This window comes from Balaenoptera borealis (genome assembly GCF_965194805.1).
Source record: "Balaenoptera borealis genome assembly, chromosome: 9".
In the NCBI taxonomy this organism is placed as follows: domain Eukaryota; kingdom Metazoa; phylum Chordata; class Mammalia; order Artiodactyla; family Balaenopteridae; genus Balaenoptera; species Balaenoptera borealis.
The window spans coordinates 31,111,674-31,128,914 of record NC_138873.1 but is presented as its reverse complement, the minus strand read 5'-3'; the positions used below and the strand labels follow the sequence as shown (position 1 = coordinate 31,128,914).

The 17,241-nt window shown below is 37.2% G+C and overlaps 1 protein-coding gene and 1 pseudogene across 17 annotated transcripts in view; one reads left to right on the top strand and one right to left on the bottom strand.

Annotated features, from left to right (window-relative positions):
• The window catches only part of LOC309635344 (uncharacterized protein), a 334,869-nt gene that overhangs the window by 20,228 nt on the left and 297,400 nt on the right, over positions 1-17,241 (top strand). For all 16 annotated transcript variants that reach the window (XR_014248773.1, XR_014248774.1, XR_014248775.1 and 13 more), the window contains exon 2: positions 2,168-2,216. Coding sequence is in view for 7 of the 16 variants with exons in the window: in XM_082406396.1 (XP_082262522.1) it covers positions 2,208-2,216 (9 nt within the window). In the remaining 9 variants the exon portion in view is untranslated. The remainder of the gene's footprint in view (positions 1-2,167; positions 2,217-17,241) is intronic.
• Positions 2,223-16,815, bottom strand: LOC309635348 (short transmembrane mitochondrial protein 1 pseudogene; annotated as a pseudogene). The gene has a single exon. The product of its transcript is annotated as a short transmembrane mitochondrial protein 1 pseudogene (transcript).

Here is a 17,241-nt window from a genome sequence, read left to right as displayed (position 1 = left end):
TGCTCAAACTGTCTCGAGCATTCTTTCATTCATTCAGCCACTCAGTAATGGGTGCATTCACAGGATACTTCACTAAGAACTTTTAGTCTGAGGGTGATTTTATGCCTTTTACAGGCTGGCCAACTCTTACTGATCCTTCAGCTCTCAGCGCACATGTCACTTTCTGTTTTAGCATTCCAGACTGGGTTAGGTGCTTATCCTTTCATAGCCATATTCTCTAACTGTACGGTAATTCGCTCCAGATGGTGCTCCACAAGAGCAGAAGTGAGCCATTCACCTCTTGGTCCCTAGTACCAAGCCCAATACCTTGTTTATAGATGTCACTTGATGAGAGTTTGTTGAGTAAATGTTTGTAGAACAAATATAATCTTTAATGATGGTGTTGTCAGATGTATGGCTTTGAATTGGCAATTTGGCTTTTAAGTATCACATTCAGAAAACTAACTGAAAAAACAAAACTGCCACAGTTATAACAGTTTGGAGACAAATGTGAGTCAACAAGAAAGAATAATTAAAAAGTCACAAAAATATGATATAAAATATAAGATGAAATGTACCATTAATAAACTATTCATATTATGTGGGTATGTACATTTTTTATTGTGGCAAACTTTTACTGTGTATCTAGTAATTAAAATATAATTGTTAATGAAGGGGTGATGTTTATTCAATGTATGATTTAATAAAGACTGTCTTTTTAAATAACCAACTTAAATAACACTCAAAAATTTATTTTTGACACTCTCAAATCAAATAAGTAATGATTGTTATCTTTAGGCTAGAAGTGGAGACTGATTAGATTTAAAATATTTTTCAAAAACTTAGCAATGTTGTTTGTAACAAATAAAATGGAATCCACTAGCATGTCCTTATTTATTTGATTGTGAATTTTCCATCCCCACCAGAACTTTTTGAGAATAAATAGAATCTACGTGTAAAGTAAAATTTGCTTTATAATCAGACATGTGCCTTTACGCGTTTGGAAGTTAGAAACAACTCACAAGTCTTGGATTGGGTGAAGGCAATGATGCCATTTCATCCTCAGAACGCTATTTGGAAGAGCAGTTAAAACAAATGCAAAATGAGGGGGAAGACTTAGCACAAGTGGATTTTTGTCTCATGAGATTTGCTGAAGTGTATTATTTTCCCTAGAAATGCCTTAGGCCCAGCTTGTGCTTGTCTTAATTTTCTCCACAGCCCTTGCAGGGTACTTTGCATATTAGTAAGTATGAGTTGACTTGAATTGAATTAAGCTTGGTGGGATCCAGCTGCTCTTGAGGCAACTGGCACCCCAAAGGCATGGAGACAGAGCAGTCCTTTTCAATAACTAATCTGTGGAACTATTTCCTACTCTGTGTAACTCCTGGAATTCTTACAGACAGTCACAAAGTGTGGAAAATGGCTGGATATTAAAGCAGGACATTACAGACCTACTAAGCCAACCTTGTCAGATTTCTCTTCCCCTCGTCCCGAAGTAGAGTATCAGGAGTTAAAACTTCAGGAGTTACGCAAAACTCTAAGCCACATCAACTCTTACATTCTTGGGATTATTTGGGTCAATAGTTTGTCTTTCATGTGGTGTGTTTACATATGGTTGGAAGTGGTGAAGTCATTTTCATTGAGAGCATTACAAAGTAGAGTCTGAATGCTACAAAGGGGGGTGATTTTTGTTAACAGTCAATCAAGAGAAACAACAATTGAATCAGAAGATGAATGGGTAAAACAATATAGAGTTCATGTTTTGTGAATTTTGTGTATTTAAAAAAAAGACCTAGGACATTAAACCGAAAGTAAACCAACCGAAAATTGGTAGTTCTTTTAATTTTATACTCATTTAATTTGTGGACTAATTCTTGATGCATATGTTTAGCCAAAAGTTGAAAAGCAAATACAAAGATCAAATTTCCGCCTCCACTCCCCACCCCTAAAGAAGGAAGTTAAAAGTATTTAACTTACACATTTTACTGTGTTGATTTGTTTAAAGCTCAGTTGACCTAAATGGTTATAAAATGTCTACACATAAAGGTGTTAGCACATATTTTTATATGGGCAAATCCTGAATATGATGGAAATGTAATTTCGACTTGGAACATACAACTAGCAAATTTAAGAATAGGAGGTTTCTTTTTAGCTTGTTGTGGAAATAACACCATGTCTTTGGTTTCAGGTAACAGGATGAAGTCACTGCCAGAGCCTGACTTCCTACTATGAAAAAGGTAAGGTATGAAAGAAAGGAACAATCCCAGTGGAAATTCTACCATAAGATCACATACCGACCAAATCTTACTATTTAGTATTTCCACTTGTAGACTAGATTTTATTTGACATAAATATATCAAAAAATATGTGCTTTTAATTTAAATTTCTTTCTTTCTGAAAAACAAAAGGCAAGGCATCTGTTCTATAAAATGAATAAACTTAAGTAGAGTTTGCTAAGTACCATGTCTTCTAACTGTGGCCTCTCTATAGTTTATTTAATGTGGTTCATCCTCAGGAAGTTGCAGAGTAATGAAGAGTCTTACAGGAAATAGTGACAGTTTTACTGTTATCTTTAGGAAAAGTCCCATGAAACAAAGGAAACCATTTTTAAACTGTCTTAGAATATTTTTTTTAAGCTCAGTTTAGGATTGTATAATAGAGTAAAGCATGCCTATTATTTGCAGTTACTCCTTTAATAATAATAATTATCACACATGTTTTGGTGATTAATAATACTATTGATATGGCTCCCTAAAAACCCCATGAATTTTAGGTAGGTTCAATTAGAGTTTTTTTTTTTTTTTTCCCCTTAAGGCTTGGAATAGATATTTAAAGACTTGTCCAAAGCCACATAACCAGTTAGTGGCAGAACTGGTGCTAAGGACAGGTTTGCTGACTTTAGCTCCATCTCCATTGTTTTGTGTTTTTCTCATTACTTCATCCAATCTTACTTAATTTACTATGGGGAAATATATTCTGAGGAAAATAAAAATAAACGGAAAAGAATAACATGAATTCTAAATTAAGGCTGTTGTTTTAGTAAGTTTCAGCATCCTGGTTTGTTTCATTCCCAGGACGTTAATGCCCTGCATTGGCTGCTGACATGCAGCAATGAGGCTCCAGGCTTGGGCTCAGGAGTCAGGCGCTTGGGTGGGGCTTGTTCTGCCCCTCACTAAGTGTGAGAGCTTGTGTCTCAGCTGCCCCTTTGGAAGATGGAGAGCATAGCGAAACCTACCTTTGGGGGTTGTTGTGAGAATTCAATGAAGTATAGTTTATTTAAAGTGTTTATAATAGCGTTGATGTACATAGTAAGTGCTCCCCAAATGTTAGAGACTATTATATTTACTTTAATAATTAAGATTATCAAGGAAGATGAAAGATTTATTTTCCCCAATTAAAAAACTAAAAAAATTAGGGATCCAGGGGAAATTCACTTTCCGAGAGGGACTTCTCAGTGCTCCAGTGATCTCATAAGCATTGTTAGTTCACGGTAAGGGCCATTGAATGAAAAACAGAAGAATAATGTTTTCAGTTACTAAAAATTTTATAAACAAGGTAAATTAGCAGCTTAGTTACTAAATTAAATTATCTTGCTTTGAAACTGAGGCTTTCTTCTAAAGAAATATTTGTTAAATAGACTAAGAAGTCCCTTTAGATGTGGCCTTACTTCTCAGAATAAGCGCTGTCAGGAATTCTGGGTATTTAAGACATGGACTAAATATTCACTAAGTATGTGAGTTTAAAAATTATGAAAGTCTTGGGAGTTTGTCTTAGAAAATCTGCCAAAAGTAAGCACCGTGAAAGTAGTAGTTTAATTTTTGGTTCTGATTAGAGAAACTGACAGCTTCTTTTTTTTTCTCAGCTAGTTAAATATATATAGGATTAGAAACTGGTAAAGTTGGAAGAAAACACTTCTGATCATGCGGTCTTATGCTTTTCCAGCTTCTCACCATGGCACCTAATTACAAAAATGTAACCTATAAAAACCAGGAGGAGAAGCTGTAGTTGTTTCAAGAGAGGGGGTTGGAGCTGGGCTCACCACTTCTGCAGAACTCTGCAAAGCCCGTGAGCGCACCTCCCCTTCAACGGGTGAGGAAACCGACTCCGTAGGCAATGTGCGCCTTACTCAAAGACACACTCTCAGACAGACAGTGGCGGAGCCAGTTCTTGAATAAATATCCTCTCCTCTTCTGCTCTTTTGATTTTACCCTGTATCCTTCCTAGTAAAGGATCTGTAAATTAGAGCCCTTTAACAATCCAGATCCTTTTCTCTTCTCCACTTTTATTAGAGAGTTGTACCTGACAGAAAGTCCATTTAGCTTGATATCAGCATGACGGGCATGTCCTTGGATCAGTGCAAATCCATCCCAGTGTTTAATTGATTAACTCATTAATCATCTGTTAATCACCTGCTCTGTGCCTACTGGGTACCATATGACGCCCTGGGAATATCAAGTTGATGAAAACGCCATCTTTTCCCTCATAGGTAGAAGAGGAATGTAGAGAGAGATGCATAAATAAATACTGTGTCTCTTGTAGTGGCTTAGCTAGAAAGTAAAAATTGTGTGAAAAATATTAATTCTTTAAACATTAAATATTAATCATTATATAATGCTCTGTTCATGGTAAATGCAATACTTATATATTGGAAGGAAAGGCAGGATTTCGATTAATTTTTATTAATTTATATTTTTATTTAAACTTTTTTAAAGCAAAAAAAGTTACTTTATTTTTAATGATTTTTTTATTAAGTAAGTAATTTTGTTATTGCTGTGAGTCACAAATCCCATGGGCTGGATGCCTCCTGATCTCTGTTGGATGGTTAGGTCACTGATGAAGTTGAATAATGCTGAGGATGGAGGGTTCTTTCTTATAGTCTAATCCTACAGTAGAACCTGAACGGGTGGTAATGGAGTATAGATCTCCTGATAGAAATATATCTCCTTATGTAATTACTGATGGCCAAGGTCACTGTTTATTCTAACTAGTCAAAGTTGCTTTAAGCCTAGAGTGGTTCCTCTCAATGATTAAGCTTGATTGATTAGCCATGATCAAGGCAAAATAAAAGACTTCCTTTGGCAGGGAAAATTAATGGCACCAGAGACCCGTGCAACTATGCTAGGCCTCACTTCGGGATTCCTTGCCTTCTAGAAGCCTTGTTCATATTAAAGTTCAGAATTTTGAGGATCACCTAGCCCCTGTTACAAGTGCTCACCTGATTGTCGCTACCTTGATGTTGAATTGTGCTTATTTTTGTTCGTTACAGTAAATCAGAATTTCTCTATTGCCTGCTATCATAGTAGGCTGCCCACCATACAGTGAATCCTCCCTTACTTTATTCTACCATGTCGAACAACATTTACTGCTCTACCAACCTTAAGGAGGGTATCTGGTTCTCTTTTGTATCATGATCCATGTATCTGTGCTTGCTTCTACCTGAAAGCTTACCGCACTAAGCGTTCTCTGTAATAACGTTTGTATTGTAGACTTTAGTTTCCATGATGGAGTCATTTGTAATGGACAAACCTTCCTGCAATAAATAACTATAAAAGCTGGACAGAATATGTAAGATAATAGATTGAAGACATTGGAGAGCAACCGACATAGTCGGGACACAAGGGTGGTTATGATCCTTGAGAGAAGAGAAACGCATTGGCTGCACTTAAATTCTCCCTAGCTACCCCTGTGAGAGCATTGTCTAAATTTTAGCACAGGTGAATGAAGTATAAGAAGAAAGTGGCAATTGTTATTGGACTAAGGAGAATGATATCAGACTTTGGGGCAAACAAAGTGGCTAGAACTAGAGGGGAAAATTTCTGGAGGGGAGTAAGCCTCAGAAAAGTAGCCCAAATATCTCCATATAAATTCTGTTCAAGTCAGTTGTCAACTACTAGTCTGTACGTAAGCAGGACAAAGACCTCAAGAAATGTAGCACAAAAGGACATCTGAATGGCTAAAAAACAGATCTCTGGAGTATTTTAGCCTCATGACACCGGGGAGAGAGATAGGAATTCAAGTGCTGCCAAAGTACAGGGGCATTGGTAAACAACCTGAGGATCTCAGTGGAGACCCTGTCTGTCAAGCCCTAGGAGTAGGGACCTTACCCTAGGAAAAAGGAAATACAACAGAGCTTTAAATCAAGCTTAGACAGGATCAGTTGATCCACCAGCATTTTTTTCCTGAATTTCAGAAAACCATTTAACTCTCTTTTAAGGACCATATCAGAGTCTCTATGATACTCAGCAGTCAATAAAAAATTACAAGATGTGCTTTAAAACAGGAAAAAAAAAAATGACCAAAACCCAAGAGAAAAAAGACAATAAACCCATACATGATTTAGATATTGCTGTTATCAGATAGGGACTTTAAAATAACTATGGTTAATCTGATCAAGAAAATGGAGAAAATGATGTACAAAATAGATGAAAATATAACTTCAGCAGAATATTGGAATCCATATAAATTAATCAAATGGACCTTCTTGAGCTGAAAAATACAATATTTAATATTAAAAACTTTGGATGTTTTGAACAGCCAGGTGAACACATTATTGAACTAGAAGACACAGGATTGATGAACTAGAAGACAGGTCAAAATAAGCTAAGCGAGAATGGAAACAGAATAGAACATAAAAGACACATGGTACACAAACTGACTTCTGAACTCACTATTCTCCAGAAAGAGACTTCATACTTGGAAGCTCTATGGATTGCTTTTTTCTAGACTATTGGATGCTACTAGAAACATACTTATACATATCTAATTCCATTGCTGATTCAAAGCATTTGCATTTTCAAGGGAACTTAGGGAACTGAGAGATGCTTTTGTTAACTTTAATTTTAATGGAAAATCTATTTCCTTTAAGTGGTATCTTTACCAAAATTTGACAACTGCTGAAAAGAGAACAGAGTACAAGATCTTAGGGAGTAGAAATAATCTAGATCAAGTTTTCTTCCTAAAGAAAATAATGCAACATCATAAGAATGTATTTTCATGTTTTAGTTTTTTTTTTTCATCTTTATTCTAGTTTTTATTTCAGAACTATTTGGATCAGTAGCAGATCGCTGTCCCTTTTACTTTCTCCTGGTTTCTTTGCTTCCCACTTTTGATCTGTGAGTGCTTGTGCTCTGTGCCTTTTTACTGTATTAACAGTCTATAAGGTTTTCCATTTCTGGAAAATTAGGCAGAGAGCAGAATTTTTGATCCAAGTCTTTGTAATTTGCAGCATGAGAACTGTTTCACCAGTTGCAATCCATCTTTTATGGGTTTTAAACTATTTTTTCTTGAGACTTTTGTGCATTGCTTGTAGCCCACACTGACACTGTCAGGGAAAAATAATATACTCTGACAGTAGTCTTACTGGTGTCTTGGAAAAAGACAAAAACGTGGAAGGCAGGTTAATGAAGATATTAATGAAAAGTGGATAGTATATTTTATTTCTTTCTATTCACTGATTCTCAACTAAAAATTAACCCAAAGCCAATGTTTGGTATCATAAAACCTTGGCTATTTTATATATTTGGAAATGGCTTCTGACCTAGAAATAACATTGTGTTCCCTTCCACCCCCTCCCCTTTTCACCCAACAGCCTCATCCCTTCCCCTCCCCCACAAATCCTTGATGATAAAGAGGTTTCCTCTGTATACCCAGTAACACATGAATCCAATTGCAAAGAACTGATTACACCACAACTCTGCCTAATATATTGATACTATCATGACCCAGTTTCTGAGGCTAAGATTTTTTTCTTGATAATAAAATGCTATCACAGATGTTAAGTCATTTGACTTCCTCAAAAATTGTGTGAGGTAGGGAGAGTGAGTATTATTACACCTATTTCACAATAAGGCGGCTAAGGTAGACGAAGTAACTCACCCAAGGCAATAGCTAGTAAGCTTTAAAGCCAGGACTCATGCCTTTGCTACTCTTCAGCGTTGACATCCTTACTTAGGAGGCTTGGGTGGAATGGTAGGTGGATGCTAGGAGCATTGTTATTATTGAAATGTTTTCATAGTATAAAGTAGGACTATGCCTACCTTAAATCCATGATAGGTATAGACTATATTTTGACTACTGTTCTAGCTCTAGTGGGAGAGAGATGTTCTACTTTGCAGAAGCTTTTTACAATATGAATCCCTAAATCCTTTTGGGAAATGGTAAAAAACAATAGTTTTAGAAATTTGTGCTGACCTTAATAAAGAGGAAATGAATACCCGTAAGTGGTTTGACAAGCTCAGGAAAATGTTCTTGGGAATGTGCAATAATGGTTTGTTCAGATTAGATGACATCCTGAATCAGAAAGGACTTTGCAGATCCACAGGTATTTAAGGCGTGGACCAACAGGACGCCAAGCACTAAAGCATGTTCTGTGAATTCTCTTAGTGTCAAGGTCATATTGGGAGACAATTCTTGGAGTGTCTTGGAGTCTCACATTTCTCCCTGTCTTATGAGCAAAGGAAATAACTAACTTTATCCCACTCTATTATTTCCAGAATATTTGTGCAGTGAACAGCCTTAGAAGATGTAGATAGTGTCTCCCTTCAGAGCAAAGGGCAGGCATGCTTACTGTCCAGTATAAAAGATTCAGGTTCCCTAAGCTCAGGGTCCCTCTCCTATAATGCTTATTGTATGTACAGGTGTCACCTGACCCTCTTTGTGTTGCCCTATGGGAATTGGCTCTTTTGGAACTAGTGCAAGAAAATAATGATATTCTGGCTACCACTACTGCTGAGAGGAATAAAGTCAATTGTCTCTGACACAGGCAAGTCACATATTCTTCCAGCATCTGTAAAAGTATGAATGTTAGTTTGCAAATAGCCTTCACCGCACAGTTCTGACATGTCTCAAGCCATCTCCTCCTCTCCTAATCTCTGGTCTAGTGCAAAAAACAAAAAACAAACACAAGACATTTTGAGTCCATGAATGTGGTTTCCTGAGTCTTGTGTATTTTTAGCAGGATGATTCTGGCATTTCACAATGAACATTGTCTGTGGAAACCAGATACGTAGTTGGTGGAGACCAATCAGCAAATCATGACACTGCAGAGAAGTTGGGGATTCTTAGATAATCCACTGCTCCTCTTCCCCTGCAGACTTCAGTCTCTTTAAGACCAGCCTTGAGCCAACCTGGGATATAGGTCTTCAGTCTGAGGAACTGCTTTTATTTTCCCATTTTATTGCTCAACATATTTGGAAATTATCCTCGTTGTTCCTCACCAGGCTGGATTTTCATCCTTAGCTCATTACTAGACTTCCATTTCTGCATAGCCCTCCAGTTCTTGACAAGATAACTGTGTTCTCTCTCTTGATTTTTTATGATGATGGACATTAACACAACAAACCATCTCTGTTATTTTTTAAGATCATTTAAGATGGGGAATTTTTTTTAGCATTCTAGATTAGGTAGGGGCCAGTCATGGGTAAGAAAGTTCTCCAACCTTGGACTCTCCTCTTGTTAAAGGTTAATACAATTTTCTAAGACTTAATGCTGCCCAAGGACTCTGAGGTTCACTTCTGTGCCTGACCCGTTTTATTTATGCTCTCTGTCTTCAGAATTTAGACCTTAGTTTGGGCCCATTAACTTCGGGTTTACTTATTCTTCCACAGTTCTCCCTTCTCCCTTCCAAGCCCCCAGTAAGTCACCCATTTGATTCTGGGAGCTGGTCAACCCTGATGCCTTGCAGAAGCTCAATAAATATTTGTAGAATGATTAAATGGAGGTACTGGATCTTGTTTTGAGCCTTTTAACCAGAGCTCTTCAATCTAACCAGTACCTTGATTTCCCCAATAAAAAATACATGGAAAGAGGGATAATAATGCTACAAGTCATGCATAATATAATACCAATACTGGCCGAGAGCTTACCTTATGCCTGGTACTGTACCAAGCGCTTTAGATATATTGCCTTATTTAATCCTCACAAATTTACTACATGATTACCAACATTTTACAGTTATAAAAATAGGCACAGGGAGAGTTTGTAATTTTTCTCAAGTCACAAAGTGACAGAACTGAGATTCTTCTACCTTGTAGGAGCTAGAGTTATTTGGTGCACATATTACATGGTTAAAGAAGAAAATTGAACTTTTACTTTTGGGTAAGGCTAACTTAAATCAGCCATAAAAATGTCTTCTTTGTCTCAGGATCAGGTAAAAGATCAGTCAAGCCAGAAAACCTGAACTTTGTGGAAAGCAAGCCATGGGTATTCTCGTCCAACTCCTCATTTACACAGCTCCCTCTCATATCAGTTGGGTGATTAGTTAATTTCTTCTTTCATTTATTCTAAGAATATTTACTGAAACCTGATTTGGTACATAGCACTGTTCCTAAGAATTCAGGCTAAGTGAAGAGAAGTAATTCCCCTTAGGGGAAGGAGAGCATTCCTTGTGGACCTGCCTGAGGCCAGGAGTTTTCCCCAAAGAATTGGAAGAAGATAGAACTGTTGTGAAGGGTTGAGATACAGACTGGGGACTCCTTCAGTGCTTGTAAATTCCTGAGGGCAGGGACTGTACCTGCGTCTTTCATGGCTGCATCGTTTGTGCTGAGTACACTGCCTGATACACAGGAGTTGCTTCAAAACTATGGTCCAACTGAATTGAATCAATAGCCTCCTAGGATGGTTTTTTTTGCCTTAATCATTCTTCTGGAATTTTACTTAAGTTGTTGATTGGAAAAATTGGATATATTGGTTTATTATAAGTGTTCAGATATTAGATTAAACATGACTAAGTTTCAGTTTCTGCTTTTTCTTTTTCTCTAACCAGAAAAGAACTTTGTCATTCACCACATTTCATATTCCTTTAGTACTGTATTTTGGATCAAGACAGTGTTTCTTTTTTTTTTACTTCCAAGGTACAGAAAACAATACTATAGAAAAACTGCTCACATGTGATAAACTAAACTATGTAAATATACGTAGTCTGCTAGGTTGGGTCATATGTAACTGACAATATTAGGGAGTTTTTGACCTTTAGTGGTTAAACTTAATGGATTATGCTTTATTTTCTTCTTCTTCTTCTTCTTCTTTTTTTTTTAATAAAACAACTGAGATGCCTATAAAAGAAGAAAAATTTCTCCACAAAAATTTCTATGGCATTCTCCAGGTTGGTGTACTTCTGGCTATAATGAAAGATATTTGCATTTTTCCTTTGCCTTATCAGAATTCTTCCTAACTGGATGGCCTGTAGCACAAACTTACTTTCCCAGCTCTGACTATTATGTGAATGTGTGCTGGATAATGTATTTCATATTATTTGAGGCCTTGTGAGTATTATTAGAATGAGAGGAAACCATGAAAATTATGGGTTCTTGGTTCACTGCTTTAACAAATATTTACTGAGAGCCAACAAAAACAATATTTACTGTATGAGCGGAAAACGAAAAGACACAGTTCTTGCCTCCTTTGACTTTATTTATTTATTTTTTACTTTTTAAATTTTTTGGACTAATATCTACTATTTATTGGACAATTTGCAAAGCACTGTGCTACACATCACATGCATTATTTCACCTGTTTCTCATGGAAGCCCTATGAGGTAGGTATTGCATCCACATCTTACAGAGAACACAACAGTTTCAGAAAAATAAGCTGCTTGCCCCTGATCACACTGCAAGGGAGAAGCCAAACCATAATATGATCCTAACCTGTCTCACGCACCAGTACAACCTGACAGGGACAAAACTTATCTCCATGTATGAAAGATCCATGTTTTCAAACAGAAGTAGAATCACTTCATTTTATAATCACATTTAGTATCAGTGGCATCACTGTCTGAAAAAAAGGTCTCTAAACCATTCTTCCAGTTTACTAATTCTGCTAAAATGTCTTCAGAAATGGCATCATCAGTGAAGCTGCCCAACAAGCCCTCTGGAACAAAACACCCAATGAAATGGACCTTTATTTATATTTAGTGCAAATTACACTTCCAGGACTTTAGCTTGGAGCTATCCCCCTGCACAGATATGTAAGCAGATTAAAATAAATTATGGTATATTCATTCAGTAGAACCTTATGTAACCAAAAAAGGAAAGCGGTTCTTTGTTCCTTACCTAAGGATATGGAATGACCTCCACTGGGGAAAACACCGTATATAGTTTGCTATCATTCACCCCCGTACATGTGTTTGTTCAGGCACAAAATCTTTGGCAAAAGGATATAGGAAACTAGCGAGTGCCTGAATCCAGGGAGAAAACAAGGAGGTGAGGGACAACGCAGATCACTTTGTATTGACCCAGGGGGAAAGTTATGTATTTACACTTTTTTTTCAATTAAAAAAAATAATGGACTATTATACATTTGAAAAATTACAAGAGTAACTTATGGTTGCAGAAAGAAAAACACAAAAAGTCTTCTTACGAGAATCACTATAAAGTTATAATGTAAATACAATTCTTTTAATGTAAAAAGGCATAAAATTTCCTTTATAGACAACTTCTCATTTATCTACCATGTAGTGTCAAATGTGCCTGTAATCCCATGAAATAAGTGTGATTCTTATGAGAGAATAGAGCCAGATCAAATGCATCATTAAGGAAAAATATGCATACTAGACTATGAATTCTACTGAGGACAAAGGCCATTACTTTAAATACTTTTAAATTCTCCAGTTCCTGATAGGGTTCTCAGAACAGAGTTTCTTGGTTAATGAATAGCAAATTGATTTATTGGTTAAATTAGCAACTATGGAGCTTCCTGACAACAACATAAAATTAGTGGATAATTCACCAGAAACTGGCTTCTAGATTTTCATTTTAATTACTAGTTTGAAACAACATAATTTGGTACCAGAGGTTTAAACACCCAATATAATTGCTAGACTGTGAAATCAGCATTATTTATATCTCATCAGCTCTACAAAACTCATCAATTTTTCTTTTGAAAACGGTAGTAGAAATCCCAAAAAATAAGGGAGAGACTACTAATTTAAGGTCATGTTTACTAATCTAGCACCATAATTCCATTCTCAGGACCTCCCAAGTGGCTGGAAGGAGGAAGGGAAGAAGTAAGGATGTTTGAAAAGTAAGGGTTGTTCTTAACTTGTGGCCCCATTTGTGCTGTAAGGCAATACAGGGTCTAGCAAAGAAGAAAATTGCTGAGGCTGGAGATGAAAACAAAAGCTTTTGGTTCAGATGGTAAAGGAGGCCCTCAAGAACAGTACAATCAGTTTATCCAGGAGGCAGTGCTGGAGTCGGCCTCATGAACTAGGGGGTTTCTTCTTGGTGTCCATGTCCTTTTTGATTTCTTCAGGTTTTTTAGCCAGGTTTGGTATGTCATAGTTCTGAGCCAGATACGTTCCCACCACGTTGCCAAGAGTAAATCCAAGCAGGAACTGGAGCATGTGTCGGCAAGGAAGGCTCGAAGGGCGGCTGCAGCTCCGTGGGCCGTCTGAGGCTGCCTCGCCCGGCATGATGCCTCCTTTGACTTTATTGTTTATGGTTTGTATTGTTTATCTCAAAGAGCCTTGTAAATAAATATAAAATTATAGTTGTGATAGGTGCTTTGAAGGAGAGTGCATAATAATACAACTGTAAATACTAGGGGGAATGGATCAAGTTGGGGAGGTCAGGGAGGGTCTTTCTGAGGAAGTGAAGGCTGAGCCAAGGTCAAATACAGTTGTTACCCGGATGAAAGGAGACCAGCAGTGGAGATATGAAACAACACAGTCCAGTTCAGTTCACTGAATGTTTACAGAATGCCTACCATATGCCAGACACTATGATTAGATGCTGGGAAATAAAAAATGAATGAGACATGGTCTTTGCCCCAGTAAATTACTCACTATCAGGGTTTCATCTTCATGCAATTGATAAATTAGGAGAGCCACACCGTATGTGTTTGTTTTGCTTCTATGTAGTTTGAGTTTCCTTTGTGTCAGGATTCCCTCAGCTAGGCAAGTCCTTCTGAAGAAATCAAACACAGTCTTTTTGTCATGGAATCAAAGTTTAATAAATAAATATACATAGTCTTCTAGATTCAAGTCCAGCAAGGCTATTCTAGGCTTTACCATCAATTACACGTGGCCTCACTGTGGAGCTCAGGACTGTTTCAGACCTGCCAACAGCACGGCTCCAGGAAGAGAGCCTGACTGCCACCAAACAAGAGACCGATTCTTCCTTTCTTTCTTTTTTTTAACATCTTTATTGGAGTATAATTGCTTTACAATGGTGTGTTAGTTTCTGCTTAAAACAAAGTGAATCAGGTATACATACACATATATCCCCATAACCCCTCCCTCTTGCGACTCCCTCCCACTCTCCCTATCCCACCCTTCTAGGTGGTCACAAAGCACCGAGCTGATCTCCCTGTGCTATGCAGCTGCTTCCCACTAGCTATCTATTTTACATTTGGTAGTGTATACATGTCCACGCTACTCTCTCACTTCATCCCAGCTTACCCTTGCCCCTCCCCGTGTCCTCAAGTCCATTCTCTACGTCTGCATCTTTACTCCTGTCCTGCACCTAGGTTCTTTAGAACCATTTTTTTGTTTTTTTTAGATTCCATATACATGTGTTAGCATACGGTATTTGTTTTTCTTTCTGACTTGCTTCACTCCTTATGACAGACTCTAGGTGCATCCACCTCACTACAAATGACTCAGTTTCATTTCTTTTTATGGCTGAGTAATATTCCATTGTATATATGGGCCACATCTTCTTTATTCATTCATGTGTCAGTGGACACTTAGGTTGCTTCCATGTCCTGGCTATTGTAAGTAGAGCTGCAATGAACATTGTGGTACATGACTCTTTTTGAATTCTGGGTTTCTCAGGGTATACGCCCAGTAGTGGGATTGCTGGGTTGTATGGTAGTTCTATTTTTAGTTTTTTGAGGAACCTCTGTATTGTTCTCCATAGTGGCTGTATCAATTTACATTCCCACCAACAGTGCAAGAGGGTTCCCTTTTCTCCACACCCTCTCCAGCATTTATTGTTTGTAGATTTTTTGGTGATGGCCATTCTGACTGGTGTGAGGTGATACCTCATTGTAGTTTTGATTCACATTTCTCTAATGATTAGTGATGTTGGCATCCTTTCATGTGTTTGTTGGTAATCTGTATATCTTCTTTGGAGAAATGTTTATTTAGGTCTTCTGCCCATTTTTGGATTGGGTTGTTTGTTTTTTTGATATCAAGCTGCATAAGCTGCTTGTAAATTTTGGACATTAATCCTTTGTCAGTTGACTCGTTTGCAAATATTTTCTCCCATTCTGTGGGTTGTCTTTTCATCATGTTTATGGTTTCCTTTGCTGTGCAAAAGCTTTTAAGTTTCATTAGGTCCCATTTGTTTATTTTTGTTTTTATTTCCATTTCTCTAGGAGGTGGGCCAAAAAGGATCTTGCTGTGATTTATGTCATAGAGTGTCCTGCCTATGATTTCCTCTAAGAGTTTTATAGTGTTTGGCCTTACATTTAGGTCTTTAATCCATTTTGAGTTTATTTTTGTGTATGGTGTTAGGGAGTGTTCTAATTTCATTCTTTTGCATGTAGCTGTCCAGTTTTCCCAGCACCACTTATTGAAGGGGCTGTCTTTTCTCCACTGTATATTCTTGCCTCCTTTATCAAGGATAAGGTGACCATATGTGCGTGAGTTTATCTCTGGGCTTTCTATCCTGTTCCATTGATGTATATTTCTGGTTTTGTGCCAGTACCATACTGTCTTGATTACTGTAGCTTTGTAGTATAGTCTGAAGTCAGGGAGCTTGATTCCTCCAGCTCCGTTTTTGTTTCTCAAGATTGCTTTGGCTATTCGGGGTCCTTTGTGTTTCCATACAAATTGTGAAATTTTTTGTTCTAGTTCTATGAAAAATGCCATTGGTAGTTTGATAGGGAGTGACCTGAATCTGTAGATTGTCTTGAGTAGTGTAGTCATTTTCACAGTGTTGATTCTTCCAATCCAAGAACATGATATATCTCTCCAACTGTTTGTATCGTGTTTAATTTCTTTCATCAGTGTCTTATTGTTTTCTGCATACAGTTCTTTTGTCTCGTTAGGTAGGTTTATTCCTAGGTATGTTATTCTTTTTGTTGCAGTGGTAAATGGGAGTGTTTCCTTAATTTCTCTTTCAGATTTTTCATCATTAGTGTATAGGAATGCAAGAAATTTCTGTGCATTAATTTTGTATCCTGCTACTTTACCAAATTCATTGATTAGCTCTAGTAGTTTTCTGGTAGCATCTTTAGGATTTCTCGTAGCATCTTTAGGATTTCTCTATGTATAGTATCATGTCATCTGCAAACAGTGACAGCTTTACTTCTTTTCTGATCTGGATTCCTTTTATTTCTTTTCCTTCTCTGATTGCTGTGGCTAAAAATTCCAAAACTATGTTGAATAATTTGGTGAGAGTGGGCAACCTTGTCTTGTTCCTGATCTTAGTGGAAATGGTTTCAGTTTTTCACCTTTGAGAATGATGTTGGATGTGTGTTTGTCATATATGGCCTTTATTATGTTGAGGTAAGTTCCCTCTATGCCTACTTTCTGGAGGGTTTTTATCATAAATGGGTGTTGAATTTTGTCAAAAGCTTTTTTTGCATCTATTGAGATGATCATATGGTTTTTCTCCTTCAATTTGTTAATATGGTCTCTCACATTGATTGATTTGCGTATATTGAAGAATCCTTGCATTCCTGGGATAAACCCCACTTGATCATGGTGTATGATCCTTTTAATGTGCTGTTGGATTGTGTTTGCTAGTATTTTGTTGAGGATTTTTGCATCTATGTTCATCAGTGATATTGGCCTGTAGTTTTCTTTTCTTGTGACGTCTTTGGTTTTGGTATCAGGGTGATGGTGGCCTCGTAGAATGAGTTTGGGAGTGTTCTTCCCTCTGCTATATTTTGGAAGAGTTTGAGAAGGATGGGTGTTAGCTCGTCTCTAAATGTTTGATAGAATTCGCCTGTGAAGCCATCTGGTCCTGGGCTTTTGTTTGTTGGAAGATTTTTAATCACAGTTTCAATTTCAGTGCTTGTGATTGGTCTGTTTATATTTTCTGTTTCTTCCTGGTTCAGTCTCGGCAGGTTGTGCATTTCTAAGAATGTGTCCATTTCTTCCAGGTTGTCCATTTTATTGGCATATAGTTGCTTGTAGTAATCTCTCATGATCCTATGTATTTCTGCAGTGTCAGTTGTTACTTCTTCTTTTTCATTTCTAATTCTATTGATTTGAGTCTTCTCCCTTTTTTTCTTGACGAGTCTGGCTAATGGTTTATCAACTTTGTTTATCTTCTCAAAGAACCAGCTCTTAGTTTTATTGATCTTTGCTATTGTTTC